General features: G+C 51.6%; 2 protein-coding genes across 3 annotated transcripts in view; both read left to right on the top strand.

The window, feature by feature from the left end:
* LOC120992099 (protein NKG7-like) overlaps positions 1-2775 on the top strand; it is a 12741-nt gene extending 9966 nt beyond the window's left edge. Inside the window, exons 4-5 of the mRNA XM_040420867.1 lie at positions 1865-1993; positions 2346-2775. Coding sequence (XP_040276801.1) covers positions 1865-1993; positions 2346-2404 — 188 coding nt within the window. The 3' untranslated portion in view covers positions 2405-2775. The remainder of the gene's footprint in view (positions 1-1864; positions 1994-2345) is intronic.
* A 7803-nt stretch (positions 2776-10578) lies between these two features.
* The window catches only part of ETFB (electron transfer flavoprotein subunit beta), a 28939-nt gene continuing 19259 nt past the window's right edge, over positions 10579-20258 (top strand). For both annotated transcript variants that reach the window (XM_040420843.1, XM_040420853.1), the window contains exons 1-2: positions 10579-10701; positions 20022-20180. In XM_040420843.1, the coding sequence (XP_040276777.1) occupies positions 10648-10701; positions 20022-20180 (213 nt within the window). In that variant the 5' untranslated portion in view covers positions 10579-10647. The remainder of the gene's footprint in view (positions 10702-20021; positions 20181-20258) is intronic.

The following is a 20258-nucleotide window of genomic DNA, read 5'->3' as shown; positions in this document are numbered from 1 at the left end:
TCACACTTCTGTGAAATCAAACTGTCCACTTAGGAAGCAACACTGAGTGACAATCAATTTCACATGCTGTTGTGCAAATGGGATAGACAACAGGTGGAAATTATAGGCAATTAGCAAGACACCCCCAATAAAGGAGTGGTTTCTGCAGGTGGTGACCACAGACCACTTCTCAGTTCCTATGCTTCCTGGCTGATGTTTTGGTCACTTTTGAATGCTGGCGGTGCTTTCACTCTAGTGGTAGCATGAGACGGAGTCTACAACCCACACAAGTGGCTCAGGTAGTGCATCTTATCCAGGATGGCACATCAATGCGAGCTGTGGCAAGAAGGTTTGCTGTGTCTGTCAGCATAGTGTCCAGAGCATGGAGGCGCTACCAGGAGACAGGCCAGTACATCAGGAGACGTGGAGGAGGCCGTAGGAGGGCAACAACCCAGCAGCAGGACCGCTACCTCCGCCTTTGTGCAAGGAGGAACAGGAGGAGCACTGCCAGAGCCCTGCAAAATGACCTCCAGCAGGCCACAAATGTGCATGTGTCTGCTCAAACGGTCAGAAATAGACTCCATGAGGGTGATATGAGGGCCCGACGTCCACAGGTGGGGGTTGTGATTACAGCCCAACACCGTGCAGGACGTTTGGCATTTGCCAGAAAACACCAAGATTGGCAAATTCGCCACTGGCGCCCTGTGCTCTTCACAGATGAAAGCAGGTTCACACTGAGCACATGTGACAGACGTGACAGAGTCTGGAGACGCGGTGGAGAACGTTCTGCTGCCTGCAACATCCTCCAGCATGACCGGTTTGGCATTGGGTCAGTAATGGTGTGGGGTGGCATTTCTTTGGAGGGCCGCACAGCCCTCCATGTGCTCGCCAGAGGTAGCCGGACTGCCATTAGGTACCGAGATGAGATCCCCAGACCCCTTGTGAGACCATATGCTGGTGCGGTTGGCCCTGGGTTCCTCCTAATGCAAGACAATGCTAGACCTCATGTGGCTGGAGTGTGTCAGCAGTTCCTGCAAGACGAAGGCATTGATGCTATGGACTGGCCCGCCCATTCCCCAGACCTGAATCCAATTGAGCACATCTGGGACATCATGTCTCGCTCTATCCACCAACATCACGTTGCACCACAGACTGTCCAGGAGTTGGCAGATGCTTTAGTCCAGGTCTGGGAGGAGATCCCTCTGGAGACCGTCCGCCACCTCATCAGGAGCATGCACAGGCATTGTAGGGAGGTCATACAGGCACGTGGAGGCCACACACACTACTGAGCCTCATTTTGACTTGTTTTAAGGACATTACATCAAAGTTGGATCAGCTTGTAGTGTGTTTTTCCACTTTAATTTTGAGTGTGACTCCAAATCCAGACCTCCATGGGTTGAAAAATTTGATTTCCATTTTTAATTTTTGTGTGATTTTATTGTCAGCACATTCAACTATGTAAAGAACAAAGTATTTCAGAAGAATATTTAATTCATTCAGGTCTAGGATGTGTTATTTTTGTGTTCCCTTTATTTTTTTGAGCAGTGTATATAGGGAATATGAAAAGAATGAGGTTTTTACAATTTGTACATTATGGGGGCTTTCCAGGGACTATATATCGATGGCCTACCCTTAGGACACCCCTGACAATCAGCGGACTGAAGGAGCTGCACCACTCACTTGTAGTGGTTGTTCCTGGTACTGCAGCTCTGTTCATGTGAATGGGACTGAGCTTCAATACCAGGCACAGCCACTGCCAATGTATGGTGCTGTGTGGTCATCGGAAGGTGGAGGGCTAATGGCTGAGGCGTGGTTCTGCCCTTCCAAATGTCCCAGCTATGGGGTGCGATGTGACTTGCCGGGGGTCTCCCTTTTTGTTTTGCAGCTGTTTTTCTTCTCATTGGGATGTCCATCTACACTTCTAAGACAGCCTCTGCGGTCCTCAACAGTTCTCAAAACTACCAGTGGTCCTTCTACCTGTGCTGGGGCGCCGAGGTGCTGCTCATCCTTTCAGGTAGGTCTTAGGGCCCGGGCCCCTGAACAATCATTATTACATGTACTTACCTTCTGTTGATCCTTAGTTACATTGTACCTTATACTCCAGTCACCTCCACAGCTGCATTCACAATTCTGCCTCTTCCCTGTTACCACTGAAGTTGCCCATTGCCTCATCTTGCTGCTGGCCCCTGCGGTTGTAGCGTCGTCCATAATGCATAGAGCCAGGCTGCAGAGCGTTATCAAATCTCAAGGTATGTCAGAGCAGTGGCCGCCAGCAGAATTGTGAATGCAGCTCTGGATGTGATTGGTGCACTAGGGACCTCTTATATTATTTCTCCAGGTTATATCTCATCTTGTTGTCTCCGCAGGGATCTGTCACTTTCTGGCTCATCGATCGACGCCATTACCTGGGTACGAGTCGGTGTAGACGCTGGTATCGTCCTTCCTTCACCATTGTGCTCCTTCTCGTCATCAGCACTCTCATCATCTTCAGCAGTATTCCCACCATCCTCTACAGTCTGGTCATCATCCCCTTTGCTCTCCCCCTTTAGTAACTTCAGACATGCTGTGCGGCAAACCACCACCCCTGACTCCAGCAATTAACAGTCATGAGATAAGTGGCTGCCTGGCACCATGGGCGCTACTTATCCCATGATACAATACAAACCAGTGTGCAGAACGGGCTGGCATCCAGTTCCCAGACTGGCAGTAGATCTTCTGGCAAGCTGAGGTGAAGCGTCTAACATAGGGCCATAAAGGAAGGTCCCTTTAAGGGACAATATTGGGCAATAGCGGGGGCGTGACGCTGCCCTTATAGAGGAAACTATCCCAAAAATACAAGAATATTACGATAAAAGTCACAGACAAGCCCCCCCCCCCCCAACCCCCAGCAGTTGTCATTTATTTGTGAATGTTGCCCTTAATTCATTACTACAGTTTTTTGTTTCTTTTTACTTTACTTCTCAAAAATTATCCTCCAATAATTATTTTTCCATAAAAGGTTTACATTGGCAACAACATGTAAAAACAAAAATTGCCATAAGTAAAGGGGAACTCCGCTGACGCATCACAGGTGTTATAAAGCCGTTTCCTCTTTCGTTACATTGTATCTTCTTTTTACAACCTCCATCTGTTGTCAAACTACAACTCCCACCATGCTTGGCTGTAGACTGATAGCTGTAGGCTTTCCAGGCATGCTGGGAGTTGTAGTTTTGCAACAGATGAAGGGCCGCATGTCGGGCATCCCTTTTCTTGCAAAACTTTATTTTTTTATTTGAAACTTGTAACATTTCAATAAAGTCGTTTCTCTGCATCAATTGTTGTCGCATAGTTTTTCTTTTCCTGTTTATTAGATGGGGCGTGCACAAACCCGGGCGTGTCCCCTGCTGAGGAGGCCATCCGATAAGGTTTTCATCAGGGAATATTTGAGTGGACGAGGACCGAAGTCTCGGCAGCAACAAGGGTCCTTTATAAAGGGCTTTCACCTCTCATGACATGTCCCTACTTGCATTTCCCCTGTAATAGTTCTGGAGCATCTATTCTTGTCCCTCTATTATTCCTACTAGAAGCTTCTGAATGAATTGCTGGCAATCTGCAATAGGTCCCTGCACAGTCTGACACTATCCAATCAGTGCTGCCCGTGTCAGACACACCCTGACTGATAAGACCTATTGCACATTGCTGGCGATCCATTCAGAAGCTTCTAGTAGGAGTAATAGAGGCGCGACATAGAGTCAATAGAATAGATGCAAGTAGTTACTAAACAGACAAGTCAGGAAAGGTGACAGGTCCTCTTTAAGGGGGTTGCTTCACTAATAACACTTAGGCCCCTTGCAGACGAGCGTGAGCGGATTAGGTCCGTATGCGTTGCGAATGCGTTCATTGAAAAATGCGCGATTTCGCAAGCAAGGGCATTCAGTTTTGTACGCGAGCTCGTTCAGTTTTTATCGCGCGGGTGCAATGCGATTTAATGCGTTTTGCGCGCACGTAATAAAAAACTGAAGGTATACAAACAACATCTCTTAGCAACCATCCGTGAAAAACGCACTTGCTTGCGGATGCGGTTTTTACGCAGCCCCATTCACTTCTATGGGGCCAGCGTTGCGTGAAAATCGCAGAATATAGAACATGCTGCGATTTACACGCGATGCACAAGTGATGCGTGAAAACCAACGCTCATGTGCACAGCCCCATTGAAATGAATGGGTCCGGATTCCGTGCGGGCGCAATGCTCGTGCGAAAGGGGCCTCATAAATGTTTGATAGGTGGGGGTCCCCCAGCGATCATGAGAACAGGGGTTGGCAAGTGCCGCCGAAGCTTGTATGCAGTGCTGGGCAGTTCAGGGGATTATGACATCACAAACAGAATGATGACATCACACATGTCACAGACAGTATTCTATGGCCAGCTCTTATAGAACAGTTGTCAGGTCCATACTAGCCGACCACTGAGCCAGCGTAGGAGCGACCACTGAGCCGGCGCAGGAGCGACCACTGAGCCAGCGCAGGAGCGACCACTGAGCCAGCGCAGGAGAGACCACTGAGCCAGCGCAGGAGCGACCACTGAGCCAGCGCAGGAGTGACCACCGAGCCAGCGCAGCAGCGACCACTGAGCAAGCGCAGGAGAGACCACAGAGCCAGCGCAGGAGTGACCACCGAGCCAGCGCAGGAGTGACCACCGAGCCAGCGCAGGAGAGACCACTGAGCCAGTGCAGGAGCGACCACCGAGCCAGCGCAGGAGTGACCACCGAGCCAGCGCAGGAGAGACCACTGAGCCAGCGCAGGAGAGACCACTGAGCCAGCGCAGGAGAGACCACTGAGCCAGCGTCGGTCCAACATGCTCCGGTGAGATTACACGTATGGTTTTCACATTATTTGGCCTGTAGATGGCGACATTTTATAACGTCCATGCCTGTGCAAAATCTGTCAGGCGGATGTAAGCTCTGCCTCTTTGGCTAAGACCTGTCAACCTAAAAAAGTGCCAAGAACAGAGGGAAATCATAATACATTTTGCCAATTTTTGAGGTAAATATGGTTTCCATAAAAATGCGCTACTTTTTGATGCCAGAAAACTGTCGCAGCGCCCGATGTGTGATACGTACGATAAGAAAACCTTGTCCACCCCTCTGTGAGCCCTGCTAGCCAATCACTTGGACAGAGAGGTCACGTGAAATAGTCTGGTTTCTAAAGAGTCCAGGGGGCGGGGGCTCATTTCTGAACCTTATAAAAATGGTCTTCTATAAAGGGAGAATGCATCTTGATGGGGGGGCTCCCCTTTAAAATGTAGCTCCCAAGTCATAATACTGGGGGCTGACAGGACAGGGGATGGACTACAAGGCCTCATCAATCAAAACTGTCTTTGTTACCCATAGCAACCAATCAGAGCTCAGCTTTCATTTCTAACACTGCTCTGGTAGGATGAAAGCTGCGTTGTGATTGGTTGCTTTGGTTGCTATAGGCACCCAGAACTACTGTCTCTTAGTTATGAAAACTGTGAAGAAGGAAGACTGTCTTTGTTGCCCACAGCAACCAATCAGAGCTCAGATTTCCGAAACGGCTCTGGTAAAAGGAAAGCTGTGCTGTGATTGGTTGCTATGGGTTACAGGTCTGCCCCTTTGTTCTCCTCTACATGGACCCTACATTGTATGAGCTCTCGGTAGTGATGGCAAGATCTGCACATTACGTCGTACATGTTCCATGCGCCATATTTTCTCCATCACACGCTGTTTTTTGTCGTAGATTATTAAATGATCCTCTTACTAATAAATAATTATTCATCATTTGCTTAAATTTCAGATTTCCAAAAAGGGATGTCCCTCAAAATAATGCCTCTCAATTAACACCACAGGGAGGGTCTCAAAACTCAGGGGCCACCGGTAACGCCCCAATGTCACTAGTGGATGTGCAACAGACGGCTCATCCCACCCCAGTGGTCACCACTAACACCTCAAGAGCACTCGAAAGTGTCCCTCAAAGAGCTTATACAACCTCGATGGTCGCCACCAATGTTTCGATGCCACCTATTACTTTGCAACATACAGCCCGTCCAACCTCAGGGACCACCAATGCCCCAAGGTCACTTGAAAGGGTTCCACAGGGAGGACCTCCAACCACAGCGGCCCCAAACAATGCCCCAAGGGAACTTGAAAATGCTCCAAAGACAGCTCAACTCTCCTCAGTGGCCACCAACACTTTGGTAACACCTATGATTATTCCACGCAACTTTTGTCCTTTAATGTCCACCACAGTCCCAAGTCCCCTTAAAAGAGTTCCATATACAGCTCGTCCAACCTCAGAGGCCACCAATGCCCAAAGCTCACTTGAAAGAGATCCACAGAGAGCACCTCCAACCTCAATGGCCACCACCAATGCTTCAGTACCACCTATGAAAGTTCCACGCGCCACTTACCCAACTTCAGTGGCCACCACAGACCCAAGACCTCTTGAAAGAGTTACACCTACAGCTCGTCCGACCTCAGTGGCCACCCATCGTGCCCTGATCCCGCAACGAGAAGAGGCTCTCAACAAGGAGGCCAAGACACCCAAGAAGGACACCCCAGGAATATCTAAAAAGCCCATGCCTCCAGCAGCTTGTCCAAGCTCAGCGGTCACCATGAATGACCAGACGTGTTCTGTGAGGGTTCCTCCACATGATGAGGCAAGTGACAGGGAAGTCAGACCAGCTAAAATACCAAGAACTCAGCTAAGGAAGCCAAAAAAGCTGGAAAAACAGGCGGGTCGCTATCCTGTGAGGGTGAGGCGTGCGCCGGAGCGGCTGTGCTACTGAAGTACTTACCTGAAGTCAATAAAAAGTGACAGAATCGGTGGCGTCTGAGTCGTTATATGTTATTACAAGTTTACAAAAACAGCATTAACGGGGTATTCCGGTTTAAAGTTCATAGTATAGGGGCTAACTCTTAGACTGAACACGAGAAGGGGGGCCCCGTACTGCGCGGGGACCCCCAAAATGAAGGGTTCAGTATGTCCACTACCGCTCCATTCATCTCTGTGGGACTGTTGTACTCACCTATCTTCAGCAATCCCATAGAGATGAATAGAGCAGTGCACATGCTTGACTGTTCATTTTGGGGGGTCTCCGCAGAGTATGGGCTCCCGTACTCGTGATTAATGGATCACTCTAATGTTATCTGCTATCCTTGTCACGGTGGTGACACGATCTTGTCGCTGTTTGCCGTGACACATTTGCCGTGCATGCGGTTGCCAGGGGCTACGTGTCGTTTACTCTGCATGTGTGTGCACTTCCCCTTATATCTTAGTTCCTTCCCTGTCTTGTTCTGGTGGGCTTAACTCCCGGACTGAGTGTGGCCACTAGGTTTATTTAACCTGGGGCTTATAGGCTGGAGTTAGTTGTCCTCCAGCCTTTGTTGGTGCTGGAGCTTTGCTCATGTCTGGCTTTTTCCATCTGCCCAGTGCTTGAGGGCCACCTTGTGGAACATCAAGGTCTCAGCAATGTCTCACCTATGTCTTCCCGGTGTCTCATTCCCTTCTTTACACTACTTTATGTGTGGTGTCGTTTCTATGGGTAGGTGTTATGTCTGATTGTTGTTACATGTCTGGTGGTGTTTGTTGTCCAGCATGTTTGTTAGACAACGTCCTGTCTATTGGTGTGTCCTCCGGAAGGGGGTAACAGGGTTCCCCGGAGGGGGAACTACAAGTCTGCATGCAGCTCTGCCTGGGGCCGCCATGCGTCTTGTTTGCATGGGGGTCCAGGCAGTAACTTGTGTGCTGGATACCTGGGGGTGGTTGTTTGTACTGTGTCCTGTATGGTGTGTGGGCACTAGTACTCATGCTCAGGTTCCAGTGGTTGTGGCTGCGGCAGGTAAGTGTGTTGTTCTGTGTGCTTACCTGCCAATCCAGCAGCTGTATACGGTCTTTACTTTTTTCCTGGCATTTAGGCCGGTTGAGACTCCTGTGCTTCCGTGTATTGGAAGAACAGGTCGTCTCAGCCCTTTTCCTATTTTTGAGGGATTATCAGGGGGACTTAGGGTCCTAGGTTCCTGGGTATGAGCCATTCTACCATCCAGGTCCGCTCATATGGGTAGGAGTTAGGGTGAGGGTTAGGGAAGCAATAGGAGGTGACCTGCTCCCTTATCTGGCCTAGTTGCTTGTCCGTCTTCTCCACATTGTACGGTGGGGGGGTTTCCCCCACTCCCCACCGTGACAATCCTGTAGACAGGGGATAACTTTAAATAACTGGAATACCCCTTTAGATCTTAAGGACACCAGTGACATCATCAGGATCTGGGCAGTGCAGGGGGGGCATAGTATGTGTCTCCCCTGCCCCTCGGAGTAAGCAGATCAGAAGCTGAGCCGCCAACATTATGGTGACTTCTGATCACAGCACTACCACAACCCGAATGTGAAACAGAGGGGCCCCCCATGACCAGCCCCCTATAGGTCCTACTTAAAGGGTCCCTCCTGTTTTTTCAGCCTTAGGTCTCATGCACACAAACATATTTTCTTTCCGTGTCCCTTCCGTCTTTTTTGCGGTCCCATTCATTTCAATGGGTCCCCAAAAAATAAAACGGAAGGTACTCCGTGTGCATTCTGTTTCCGTATGTCCGTTCAGCAAAAACGGACAAGGATAGGACTGTTCTATTAGGGGCCGGCTGTTCCGTTCCGCAAAACACGGAATGCACATGGACGTCATCCGTATTTTTTGCAGATCCGTTTTTTGAGGACAACAAAATACATACGGTCGTGTGCATGAGGCCTTATATAGGATTATTCGCGGCATGACAACTAATTCTGCCACTTTCTAATACACCTTGGACTTCATTAACACTGTCAAAATCTCTGCTTGCCGGCAGTGAATGAAAGTTGGTTGTTTCCAGGCTAACCCCCTCTCCAGACCTACTCCCCTTCGTACAGCGTGTGTTTGTTACAGTGTACAAGTCCCGATCCAGCTAGTAAGAACAATCCTCCCTGCAAAAACGGATGGCAGTGACCACGCACACAGGGGGACATTTACTAAGCACGTTGCACCAAAACTATGGCGTAAAATGCACCAAAAAGAAATTTCTACAGAATTTTCACCAGAAAGAATGCATCACGCCAGAAATGAGTTATAAATGTCGAAGTGGGCGGGGCCATCAAATTTATCACCCTCTTATCGGTAGAAATGGCACAACCATTAGGCCAGCTTATGTGACGTGTTTTGTGTAAAAAGTCGCATTTATGGCAGAAAGATGCGACCTTTTGTCAAAAAGTCGCATTTATGAAAAGAAAAACCAACTCGTGGTGATCGGTAAGTATTAAAACAGGAGACGTTTATTATTATCTAATAGAAATGAGCAAAAAAATTGGGTTTTGTCCGTAAATTCACATTCAACAAAAACAAAACAATAAAAAAGTCCCGAGTCTGATACAAAAGCGGCAATTTGCAGCAGAAATGTCACAAATACGTTTCAAAAGACGCAAGTGCGGTCTGGTAGGGTTGGCTGAAATGGCGCATTTCTGCTTTAAAAAAAAAGTCGCATTTTCGTGCTACTGGCCTTAATCAAGAGAAATAGGCGAATAATCAAGTTTATATTTGAAAAAGTCCTGTTTTAATGAAATGAGGTGAAACAAATCAGTATTTTTTGGCACAAATGACGCCGTTATTGATAGATGTCCCCCAATATCTTGCAATGACGGGCGTGGATCCAGTCGCTGGCTGTACGGGCTTTAGACCGCGCGACGCTCCTTCTTCTCTGTAGGTCTCAATGACCAGAAAGGTATAGAACAAAATGCACATCACAGCGACATCTGGTGGACATTCAGTGCTATAGCGCACTTCGAGATTTTTTTTTGAAAAGTTTGGTGATTTTTGAGACACCACAAAAGGTCGATTCTCGTTCTCTTCGCTCGTTCTACTTTTGCTATCGTGCCTTAAAGCGGCCATATATGTGACCTGTCATTGCTGCTCTTCCGTGAAGTACAGCTGCACCGTCACGCAAATTCGTTTGAAAATCAGGCACCTATTTCTTACAGATGGGTGATATTTGGGTGATTGGGAAACAAAATGCTCAAGTGAGGTTTCTTAAAGTGACTCATTCTAATTAAAGGGAATGTCTACTTTTAGCAAATGCATCTGGAAATCCTGCTAGTGACTAATTTGAGTTCTATAGATGCAGAACATTTGACAGACATTTTGAGCATTGCCTCATTGCAGCTGCTTTCCCTCACTAACAAACTTATGGAGAAGTTTTTCATAATTCGTTTTTTTTTTTGTCCACTGCAACCAATCAGGCAGCTGCTTACAATTTTCAAAAGGCCTCTGAGAAATGAGAGCTGGAATCTGATTGGTCGCTATCACTCATGCACTGTAATACGCTGGTGGTTGAGATTTCATTAGCAGAATTTAATATTCTGGAGTTCCTCCTCAGCCCTTCACACAGAGAAGGGGATCATCACAGGCCCGAATCAACCAAAAACACCTCGCTGCCCAAATCAAAGATGGCTGCCCCGCAGCAGTCCGCTTCGACCTCTAAGATACGTCAGGGCGGGACGTCGTTGACAGTGATTGGATGGCGCTGTAAGGTCACGTGGTGTCTTGTACAAGCCTAGCCTCGTGATTGGCTGCAGCGTTTGACTCCGTGATTGGCGCTCGTGTCTGAGAGGGATTTGATTGGTTGGCTGCGCGGACCCTTCTATTCAGTCGGCAGGAAAGATGGCGCTGAGAGCCCTGGTCGGTGTCAAGCGGGTCATAGACTATGCAGTGAAGGTGAGAGCTGCCTGTGAGGAGCTGGGGAGCTGGGCCGGGGTGTCAGGAGGAGAAATGCTTCCTGACATAGTATCAGGAGGAAGAGGAGGTCGCTTTGGTTGTCAGAAGGAGGGTAGTTGTGTCTGGTTGTCAGGAGGAGGGGAGCTGTGTCTGGTTGTCAGAAGGTGGAGGGGGGGAGCTGTGTCTGGTTGTCAGAAGGAGGAGGAGGAGGGGAGCTGTGTCTGGTTGTCAGGAGGAGGAGGAGGAGGGGAGCTGTGTCTGGTTGTCAGGAGGAGGAGGAGGAGGGGAGCTGTGTCTGGTTGTCAGAAGGAGGAGGAGGAGGAGGGGAGCTGTGTCTGGTTGTCAGAAGGAGGAGGAGGAGGAGGGGAGCTGTGTCTGGTTGTCAGAAGGAGGAGGAGGGGAGCTGTGTCTGGTTGTCAGAAGGAGGAGGAGGGGAGCTGTGTCTGGTTGTCAGGAGGAGGAGGAGGGGAGCTGTGTCTGGTTGTCAGAAGGAGGAGGAGGAGGGGAGCTGTGTCTGGTTGTCAGAAGGAGGAGGAGGAGGAGGGGAGCTGTGTCTGGTTGTCAGAAGGAGGAGGAGGAGGAGGGGAGCTGTGTCTGGTTGTCAGAAGGAGGAGGAGGAGGAGGGGAGCTGTGTCTGGTTGTCAGAAGGAGGAGGAGGGGAGCTGTGTCTGGTTGTCAGAAGGAGGAGGAGGGGAGCTGTGTCTGGTTGTCAGGAGGAGGAGGAGGGGAGCTGTGTCTGGTTGTCAGAAGGAGGAGGAGGAGGGGAGCTGTGTCTGGTTGTCAGAAGGAGGAGGAGGAGGGGAGCTGTGTCTGGTTGTCAGAAGGAGGAGGAGGGGAGCTGTGTCTGGTTGTCAGGAGGAGGAGGAGGAGGGGAGCTGTGTCTGGTTGTCAGGAGGAGAGGAGTGGTCGCGTCCCGCTGATATTCGCTGTGCTTCTGCTGACCTGCTGTAGGATTGCGTCCAGTGACGTGCGGGGGAGGGGAGGGTGCCGGAGCAGCGATGGCTCCATGACCTTACTGAGTGGCTGCGGGGAGAGACGGTCCGGGTGCTGTGGAGATAGCTGAGGGCTGGCATGGTGGCACTGTGCGGGTGTCAGTGCCCAGCGTGTCCATGAGCCCCACAGGCAGAAGTCCTGCCTGTTCAGTGTGTGCTGGACCCGGCCGCCCCTCCGTCTGACTCTCTCCCCTTGGATTGTCCCCTAACTACCCGGAGGAGAGCCTGTTTTGGGATCTGTGGGTAGTGGGGGGCTCGTTACCAGTCCGACCGTTTCCTCTTCTTCATACGGATCTGAGATCTGATGCTGGTTTGTTCCGGGGGAGAAAGGCCGCCCGGACCCTGGGGGCCCGCACCAGAGCCTTACCCCTCGGCCCAGCTTGTACCGCCCCCGCTGATCTGCACAGAGTGCCTGTGATTAGATGAAGGGGCGTCCCTGACAGACAGGTATCCCCTACCTGCAGGAAGTGAGATAAGCGTCTGCTGTGGCCCTGCTGATCACTAGAACAGGGGCCCAGTGTCCCCGGGTGATTGGAGCGGCAGTCTTGCATGTACACTGCTATTCTATGCAACTCTATGGGCCCCCTGGAGCTAGTGGAGCCCCAGCAGTCGGGCCCCCAGTCACTCCTCCCCTATCCTGTGGATACGTGTTTGTCAAGGGTCGCCCCCGTGTACATGATCTCTGCGCGCGGTGCTGCTGCTGCTGCATTCCCTCCTGGAGAATTTGGTTCTAGTTGCCCCCCTCTCTTTACTGCCCTTGTCCCTCAGGTACTGATTTGAAGGGTGAGACCAGGGTGCAGGTGGGCACAGGACGGAGGGCGACCAGATAGGGGGACATTGGGGTCGGTCAGGCTGATCATCTGCTCTTTGTGGTTTTCTGGGCAGTTCTTTCGGCTCTGTTCACATCGGTGTCATAGGCCGTTGCAGATTCCGTTACAAATCCAGGGCACCGCTGTGCGGCACGCTGCTCTGTGCGGTGAAAGGACAGGTTTTCTAACTAAAAACATTGACGGATCCCATTCTAGTCAGTGGGGTCCATCGGGCCGCTCCATTACTTTCGTTCCTGTGATGGATCTGAGCCGGGTCATGGCTTCCGTTACTCTGTCCCATCAGAGGAGCTGAAAAATGGGAAAAGGGGAAAAAATGGATCCATTCCCCTTAAAGGGCCTCTGCCGCCAGCTCCGTGCCTGTGAAGCTGAAGGCCTCTGCCGCCAGCTCCGTGCCTGTGAAGCTGAAGGCCTCTGCCGCCAGCTCCGTGCCTGTGAAGCTGAAGGCCTCTGCTGCCAGCTCCGTGCCTGTGAAGCTGAAGGCCTCTGCCGCCAGCTCCGTGCCTGTGAAGCTGAAGGCCTCTGCCGCCAGCTCCGTGCCTGTGAAGCTGAAGGGCTCTGCCGCCAGCTCCGTGCCTGTGAAGCTGAAGGCCTCTGCCGCCAGCTCCGTGCCTGTGAAGCTGAAGGCCTCTGCCGCCAGCTCCGTGCCTGTGAAGCTGAAGGCCTCTGCCGCCAGCTCCGTGCCTGTGAAGCTGAAGGCCTCTGTGTTTGTCCCATGTTCACATGTTGCCGCATTGCTGAGGAAATACAGTGAGCCTCTAGGAGCAACCGGGGCGTAGCCCTTACTCCTAAGGCTCTGCTCTTTCAGCACTTTAATTGACAGGACCAGACCATGTAAATGTGATCACACCTGTCAATCAAAGTACAGAGGTCGCGGCATTGACATATAGAGAAGTGCCGCTAGGTGTAATGGCAACGCCCCTGTTGCTCCTAGAAGCTCATTTGCATATATTAAAACTTAATTTCTCATGAATGGCATTGGGGGACACCGCACCACGGGTATATGCCCAGCTGCCACTAGAAAGAAAGTGTTGGCTCCACCCAGGTGGGCTCTACCCTCTGCACAGGCACTGACCAGTTTTAGTCTAGTGTCCGTAGGAGGCAGACATGAGCTGCCCTTTTTTTTTCTGCAGGTCTCGACCTGCTGCAGGTTGGGGCTCCATCGTGGGTTTCCGCTGTAGTTGCACCCCCTGCGGACACGTACTCAAGTACCTCGCTGGTCACCCAGTCCCCATGACTGCATCCGCAGTGGCATGCCGGCATTCCCACGTAAGTGTTGAGTCTGCTGAAGGGGGTGACCCTGCGGCGCCCGAAGATGTCGAATGGGGAGTATCTTCCCCTGCGTCCCTGTTCCCCCAGGTGGGGAGGAAATTCTCTCTCTTTTTCTCTCCCCCCAGGGTCCTTTCTCTTCTCTCTGGCCACTCCATCCACGGCCCTCCTGCCGCCTCACTGTTCACTCCCCAGCCTTCCTCGCTACTCTTGTCCCCGGCTTTTTCGGGACTAGGCCGCATTTTCTCCGGCCTGTTCCCGGGCCCGTGGTGCTCCGTTTGTCCCAAGCCGCTTCTCCCCAGGCATCGCTTCCCTCCCTCTACACTCCTCACCCAGTTCTTTCTTTCCAGAGGGCCCCCGGTCTCCCGCGGTCCGCCCCTGCTGATGGCGCTCCATTTCCAGCCTCCTCCATAAATCAAGTCCCTGGTTTTTGGGCCTGCTAGGCCGCACTCGTCCTGCCCCCCCCCTCCTTGTTTCCCGGGCTTTTTCTATGGCCCCTCCTGGGGCTTTCTTCACCATCCTTGGATTCTTGGATTCTTCTCTCTCTCCTTCTGCCCAGAAGCCTCTATCTTGCCGGCATCTCTCTCCTGCTACCTCTGCGCCTGCTGCAGCACCTCTTCGGGACATACGACCTGGGGTGGGGTCCGGTAGGACAGCCTCTTGCTGGCTGATTTTTCTTTCACAGGCTCCCCCTCAGCCCTCATGTCCTCCGCCAGAGAAGACTCCCATTCCCAGAACCCCCTTGGGGTTGCCATGTTTTACGTGTGCTCCCGTTGTAATAAAAAGTTGCCGTGCATTCAGCCTGACCCTGTCTGCCCCCAGGCCCTCTCACGACGCCCTGGCCGCCTCTTCTGGGTCGGTCCCTCCTGAATCGGCCTGTTCCCTGTCCCAAGCCATAGGCAACCTTGCCCGTCTCTCCCAATCTATGGTGGAGTCGCTGGATCGCTTGCCTGCCCAAATTGCGGCCGCCTCTGCCCATAGCAGGAACCCCCCTGCGGTCGGGGCACGCTCTCGTTCTGACACCAGGTCCCGCAAACGACCTCAAGTTGTCTCAACTGGGTCCCGCTCATCCTCGGCTTCCTCGGGTCACTCCCTGAACAAGTCTGAGGCCGGCGAGGTATCTCCCTCTGCCTTATCCGCCGCTTCTGGGGACACCTCTGATTCTGGTTAAGAACAGAGCGCAACGCTGTCTATGGCTATGCAGGACCTCATCAATGCAGTCAGGGACGCGCTCCACGTGCAGGAACCATGCGGATCTCGACGCACTCCTGGCTAAGGAGTGGCGTCACCCTGATAGGCGCCTTCAGCTTTCGGACATTCTCTTTCCTTTTTCCGAGGAGTCCGTTAATCTGTGGTCGGTCCCACCTCAAGTAGATCCCCAGGTGGCACGTCCGGCCAAGGCCACCACCCTTCCTCTGGCTGACGTGGCTTCCTTGTCGGATCCGTCAGACAAGAGGATCGACTCTTTGGCCAAGTCTATCTTTGTGGCAGCAGGTTGCGCTATCCGTCCTGCATTCGCTGCGTCTTGGGTGGCTAAGGCCTGCGTGGTCTGGTCCAAACAGCTTGTCCGGTCCTTGCCTCACGATTCTGCCCAGGGGAGCTCCATGCCCTTGCCTCTCAGATTCTCCAGGCATCCCGGTATCTTTGTGATCGGCCCACCACTCTAGCAGGGAGGCCGCTAACTCTGTGGCCATCCGGCCTACAGTCTGGCTCCGTGCCTGGGCGGCAGATTCCGCCTCCAAGAAGGGCACTTATTTCTCCCCCCTTCCTAGGTGTAAGCTTTTTGGGAAGCGCTTGGAGGAGCTTATTTCTGAGGCCATGGGCTTTGCTTTAGTACCAACTGGTTAGTCTAGTGCCTGTGCAGAGGGTATAGCCCACCTGGGCCGAGCCAACACTTTTTCTTTCTAGTGGCAGCTAAGACAGAATAATGCTTCAAGCAGGGTTTTTCGGTCCGCCATGTGGTGCGGAACAAGACCGATCCGTCCTGACCCAAAATGTAAGTCAATGTGGACGGATCCGTTTTTTCTGACACTATAGAAAACGTATCCGTCCCCCATTGACTTTCAGTGGTTTTAGAGACGGATCCGTCATGGCTATAGAAGACATAATACAACCGGATCCATTCATGACGGACGCAGGCGGTTGTATTATTGTAACGGAAGCGTTTTTGCAGATCCATGACGGATCCGCAAAAAACGCTAATGTGAAAGTAGCCTTACACATCTGTATGCTCCATCTGTAGGGGCTCCAGAAGCTGGGGGTTTAGCACTGGGAAACTGCTCAAACTGGAATCTTCTTAACCCTTTATGGCTTCTTTCACACTGTTGTTCGGATTCTGCGGCAGGCTGTTCTGGCAGGGGGATCCGTACTAACGTTTGCACACGTGTGCTGCCCGAAGTCCGCTCCGGCCCCATTCACTATAGGCTGTTGGAAAAAAATTAGGGAAAATAATGCACTAACACAATAGATGCAAATATTATTTACGGACTAAGCCCTCACTCTGAGACTCTTAGGGTCCATTCAGACGTCCGTAGAATGGGTCCGCATACGTTCTGCAATTATCCGGAACGGGTGCAGACCCATTCATCCTCTATGGGGCCGGAAGAGATGCGGAGAGCACACTATGTGCTCTCCGCATCCGCATTTCCAGAGCACCGCAAGAAAATAGAGCATGTCCTATTCTTGTCCGCAATTGCGGACAAGAATAGGCATTTCTATGGCGGTGCCGGCCGGGCGTATTGCGGATCCTCAATTTGCAGATCCGCAATACACTACGGCCGTCTGAATGGAGCCTTAGCCAATATATTTTGATCAAAGCAAATCTGTGCCCACCTACCAGCGCCGCGGTGATCTCGGGTCAGGCAGGTCCTACGCTAAACCTACCTATGCCGTTGGGCATCTATATTCAGAAGAGCAGACCCTGCACATATAGTGTGCTGCTCCTAGTCACCTCTATGTGCATCCAGCAACCAATGGGAGGAGGACCTTTATGTACCACCGAATCCAGGTCGCCTGTGGGATAGGGATAAATTTATGTGCTTTAGGTGTGACTGCGCTCCTATTATCTGGGGGTAGCATTCAAGTGCACTTCTGCCCCACCTATTAGGTGACCTGGATTCGGTGGTACATATAGGTGTGTGTGTGCTCCTTCTCTCCTTGGTGGCTGGATGCACATAGAGGTGACTCGGAGCAGCACACTGTATGTGCAGGGTCTGCTCTCCTGAATATAGATGTATAGAGTAGGACCTGCCTGACCTGAGACCACCGTGGCGCTGGTAGGTGGGCACAAATGTGTTTTGATCAAAATATATTGGCTGAGCGTCTCAGATTTTATCATCGGAATGAGGGCCTAGTCCATGCGTTATGTTTGCATCTATTGTTTTAGTGCATTATTTTCCGTGATTTTATGTCGCCATGTACATCCGCACATTCAGGTATCATATCGTGCAGGATGTGTTGTATCTTTTTCTGTGATTATATATTTTTTCACTATAGGCTGTTGCCGGACAATCCTAACGCCAGTGTGAAAGAAGCCTACTTGTGGTGAGGGAATCATGGGGAGAGACATAGGAACGACCAAACCGCTTCGGCTCAGCGCACATCACCATTTAGCTTTCCGTTCTTCTGATCCATCAGAAGAAGAGAAAAAACGGATCCTGTTGCATCAGTTATCGGTTTGAGCCAACTGATCTTAGATGAATGACAACTGATGCAACAGGATCCGTTTTTTTTTTTTTTTTTTTACAGAATCCTGTTTTTCTGACTGATCATAAGAACGGAAAGCTAAACAGTGATGTGAACTCGGCCTTCCTGTGATATTGGGGGGCGGCCCCCCTCGTCTTTCAGCCCTCGCTCTGTAATCGTCCCCCGTAGAGGTGGCGGTTCTGATGTGCTGTATTAGTAATTACTGATTGACGGGTTAATGCGCCCCCTGGTGTCACACTGTGGAAGTCATCGAGGACAGTTGTGTGAATGTGGAAACCTAAGAGTCCGGTAATGAGGAAAGTCAGTGATCTGTGTTAAAGGGGAAGTCCATGTTATGTAAAATAGTTTCTATACCCCCCCAACCCCCCCCCCCCCCCATCACTGTGTTATCCATTTGTCCCGTGACAATACGGTCGCCCCCCTGTATTAGCCAGAGCTGTTCAGCCGCACCATGAGGCATGTTATTTCTGTGGAGGGAGGTGGGGGATAAGCGGCTGCCAGGGTCACGACCACGCTTCTATTTGAGGAAACCAGTAGGATCGGGGCGAGTGCGACGTTAGATGACCGTAGGGGGTGCAGGGTAACAGTAATGGCAGCCATCTCTGCACCAACCCTGTGCCACTGTCTCCTGACTGAACTAGGAAGCTCAGGATGAACAGTGCTGTAGGCCCTAGGATAACACTTCCTGGTTGCCCAGCATGTTAGGAAGCTGCGCCCTATTCTTCCTCCAGCCTGCGGTGGGCACCCCTTTAGAGAGGCTGCCCCCCTGTTATAGGGCGAAGAGCCCTCTGGACCTCGGTTGATCTTCCCTCCAGTCTGCACTAGATACGAGGGCTGGCGACCGCTGCAGACGTCTTCCCGCCGAGATCCGTCAGTGACTCTAATGAGGCGTCTTGGGCGGCGGATTATTTGTCGCTTCCCTTCTGATGGTGAAGTGTCGTCTGCTGATGATGGAGCGGCAGCTGTCGGTCGCCACAGATGATTTGTATGTAAATGGCGCCCCTTCGCCGCTGATCTCCATCCTTTCATTTTCAGCTTTTGTTGTTTCTAATGAAAGGATTCGCAGATTTTCTCAGCGAGGACGCCTCCACCGTCTGGGCGAGCGCGAGGCACCATCAGCCGGCTCCTTGAGGCACAATTTATTCCTTATTCGTCGTAATGCGGAGCAGATTCCCTCTCTAAGCCGCGTCTCTGTTACGGATGAGCAGAGCCGGCGGCGGCGGCGGGGGGGGTTATTAGAGGGCTACATCAGAAGACCCCACAGAGGCAGCGTCACTTACAGTGATTATACATCATGGATCCATCTAAAGGGTTAGACTCCCATCAAGTCCCCAGTTCCCTGCAATGCATTGCTAAAATGTACCCCAATGATGTCACCCCCCTGATCCTCCTGCTACATGAACAGAATTCCTGACATTAATATGTTATGCTTAGCACTGATGGGGGCGGAGCATGACACGGATTCCAGAGAGAGGTTTCTTTTGTCAGGCCCCACCCCCTCGGGCCCTGCACTAGGCATTACACAGGGCAGTATGAATCGGGGCGCCCTCTGCAGGTCTCTTTCTGAAGCCATGCGTGTGCACATACTTTCCATGTTGTGTTTCCACCTCGTGTCCACCAGGTGGAGCTCCAGCGCCTCAGACGCGCCCGTCGGCTGCTGTCCTTTTTCCCCTTCCCCTTGGCACAGATGAGATTTGCTTGAACATGCTCCTTATCTGGGAGGTTGTGATGGTAGAGGTGTTCTCCTGTCTGCCGCGCGACCGTCCCCTCCTGGCGTCTGTCCGCGGCTCGCCACCAGCACGTCCTTCACATGCACTTCAAGGTCCAGATTGAATGAATGTCTAACCTCTGCTGCAGGTGGGAGGCAGGGAAGCGCTCCGGCCTCTCAACACGCCGAATTCTGCTGACGCGGGAGAACCGTCTAGATGGCGCAAAACGCGTTTCTTGTGCATGATTGGAAAATGATTCATTAATGAGCAATAAAAAATAACGTGCGCTCCTGAGAATTGAGGGCCCCCAGCGCGTGGAATGAGGCACGGTGACGTAGGTGATGAGCGGCAGGACACGTCGGGGCTTTCGTCCAGCCAAGTAATATTGCTCCGAGTGTCAGTCTTTACGGCAGTTTTGGTATTGTGTTCATGAACCAGGAGGTTTTGGATGAACATTGCTGTGCTTGGAATGGCAGGAGGGCAGTATACCTTTTGGAGGTGTACAGAGGAAGGAGATCAGTTTCTATTCCACTCAGCAAGCGGAGATCCTGATGGATGGTGAGGAACTGAAACATGAAATCTACTAGAAAGTTGCAGGACAATGGTGGTCCCTATGGCGCTGTACATCCCCGGGGCTATAGACGGTGCGGGGTCCGGTGATGTTTTGGTGATCTCGGCGCCCATTCTGCGTTCTCCTGTTTTCTCTTTGCTCTTGGCAGCGCGTCTCCCGCTCTGGCATGGTGCCGCCTAGATGGGCAGTATGGGCAGTATTAGTACCCACAGTACTAATAATCCACCGTTACCTCTCTGTTCCTCAGATCCGAGTGAAGCCCGATAAGACCGGCGTGGCCACCGATGGCGTGAAACACTCCATGAACCCGTTCTGCGAGATCGCTGTGGAAGAAGCCGTCAGATTAAAGGAGAAGAAGATCGTCAGCGAGATCATCGCAGTCAGCTGTGGCCCCCAGCAATGCCAGGTATGGAACATCTGTGGCCCCCAGCAATTCCAGGCATAGAACATCTGTGCAAGCTGTGGCCCTAAGCAGTATCAGGTA

The sequence above is a fragment of the Bufo bufo genome, chromosome 1 (assembly GCF_905171765.1).
Source record: "Bufo bufo chromosome 1, aBufBuf1.1, whole genome shotgun sequence".
Classification (NCBI taxonomy): domain Eukaryota; kingdom Metazoa; phylum Chordata; class Amphibia; order Anura; family Bufonidae; genus Bufo; species Bufo bufo.
The sequence above is the reverse complement of the archived record's forward strand: the minus strand, read 5'-3'. Positions and strand labels throughout refer to the sequence as shown.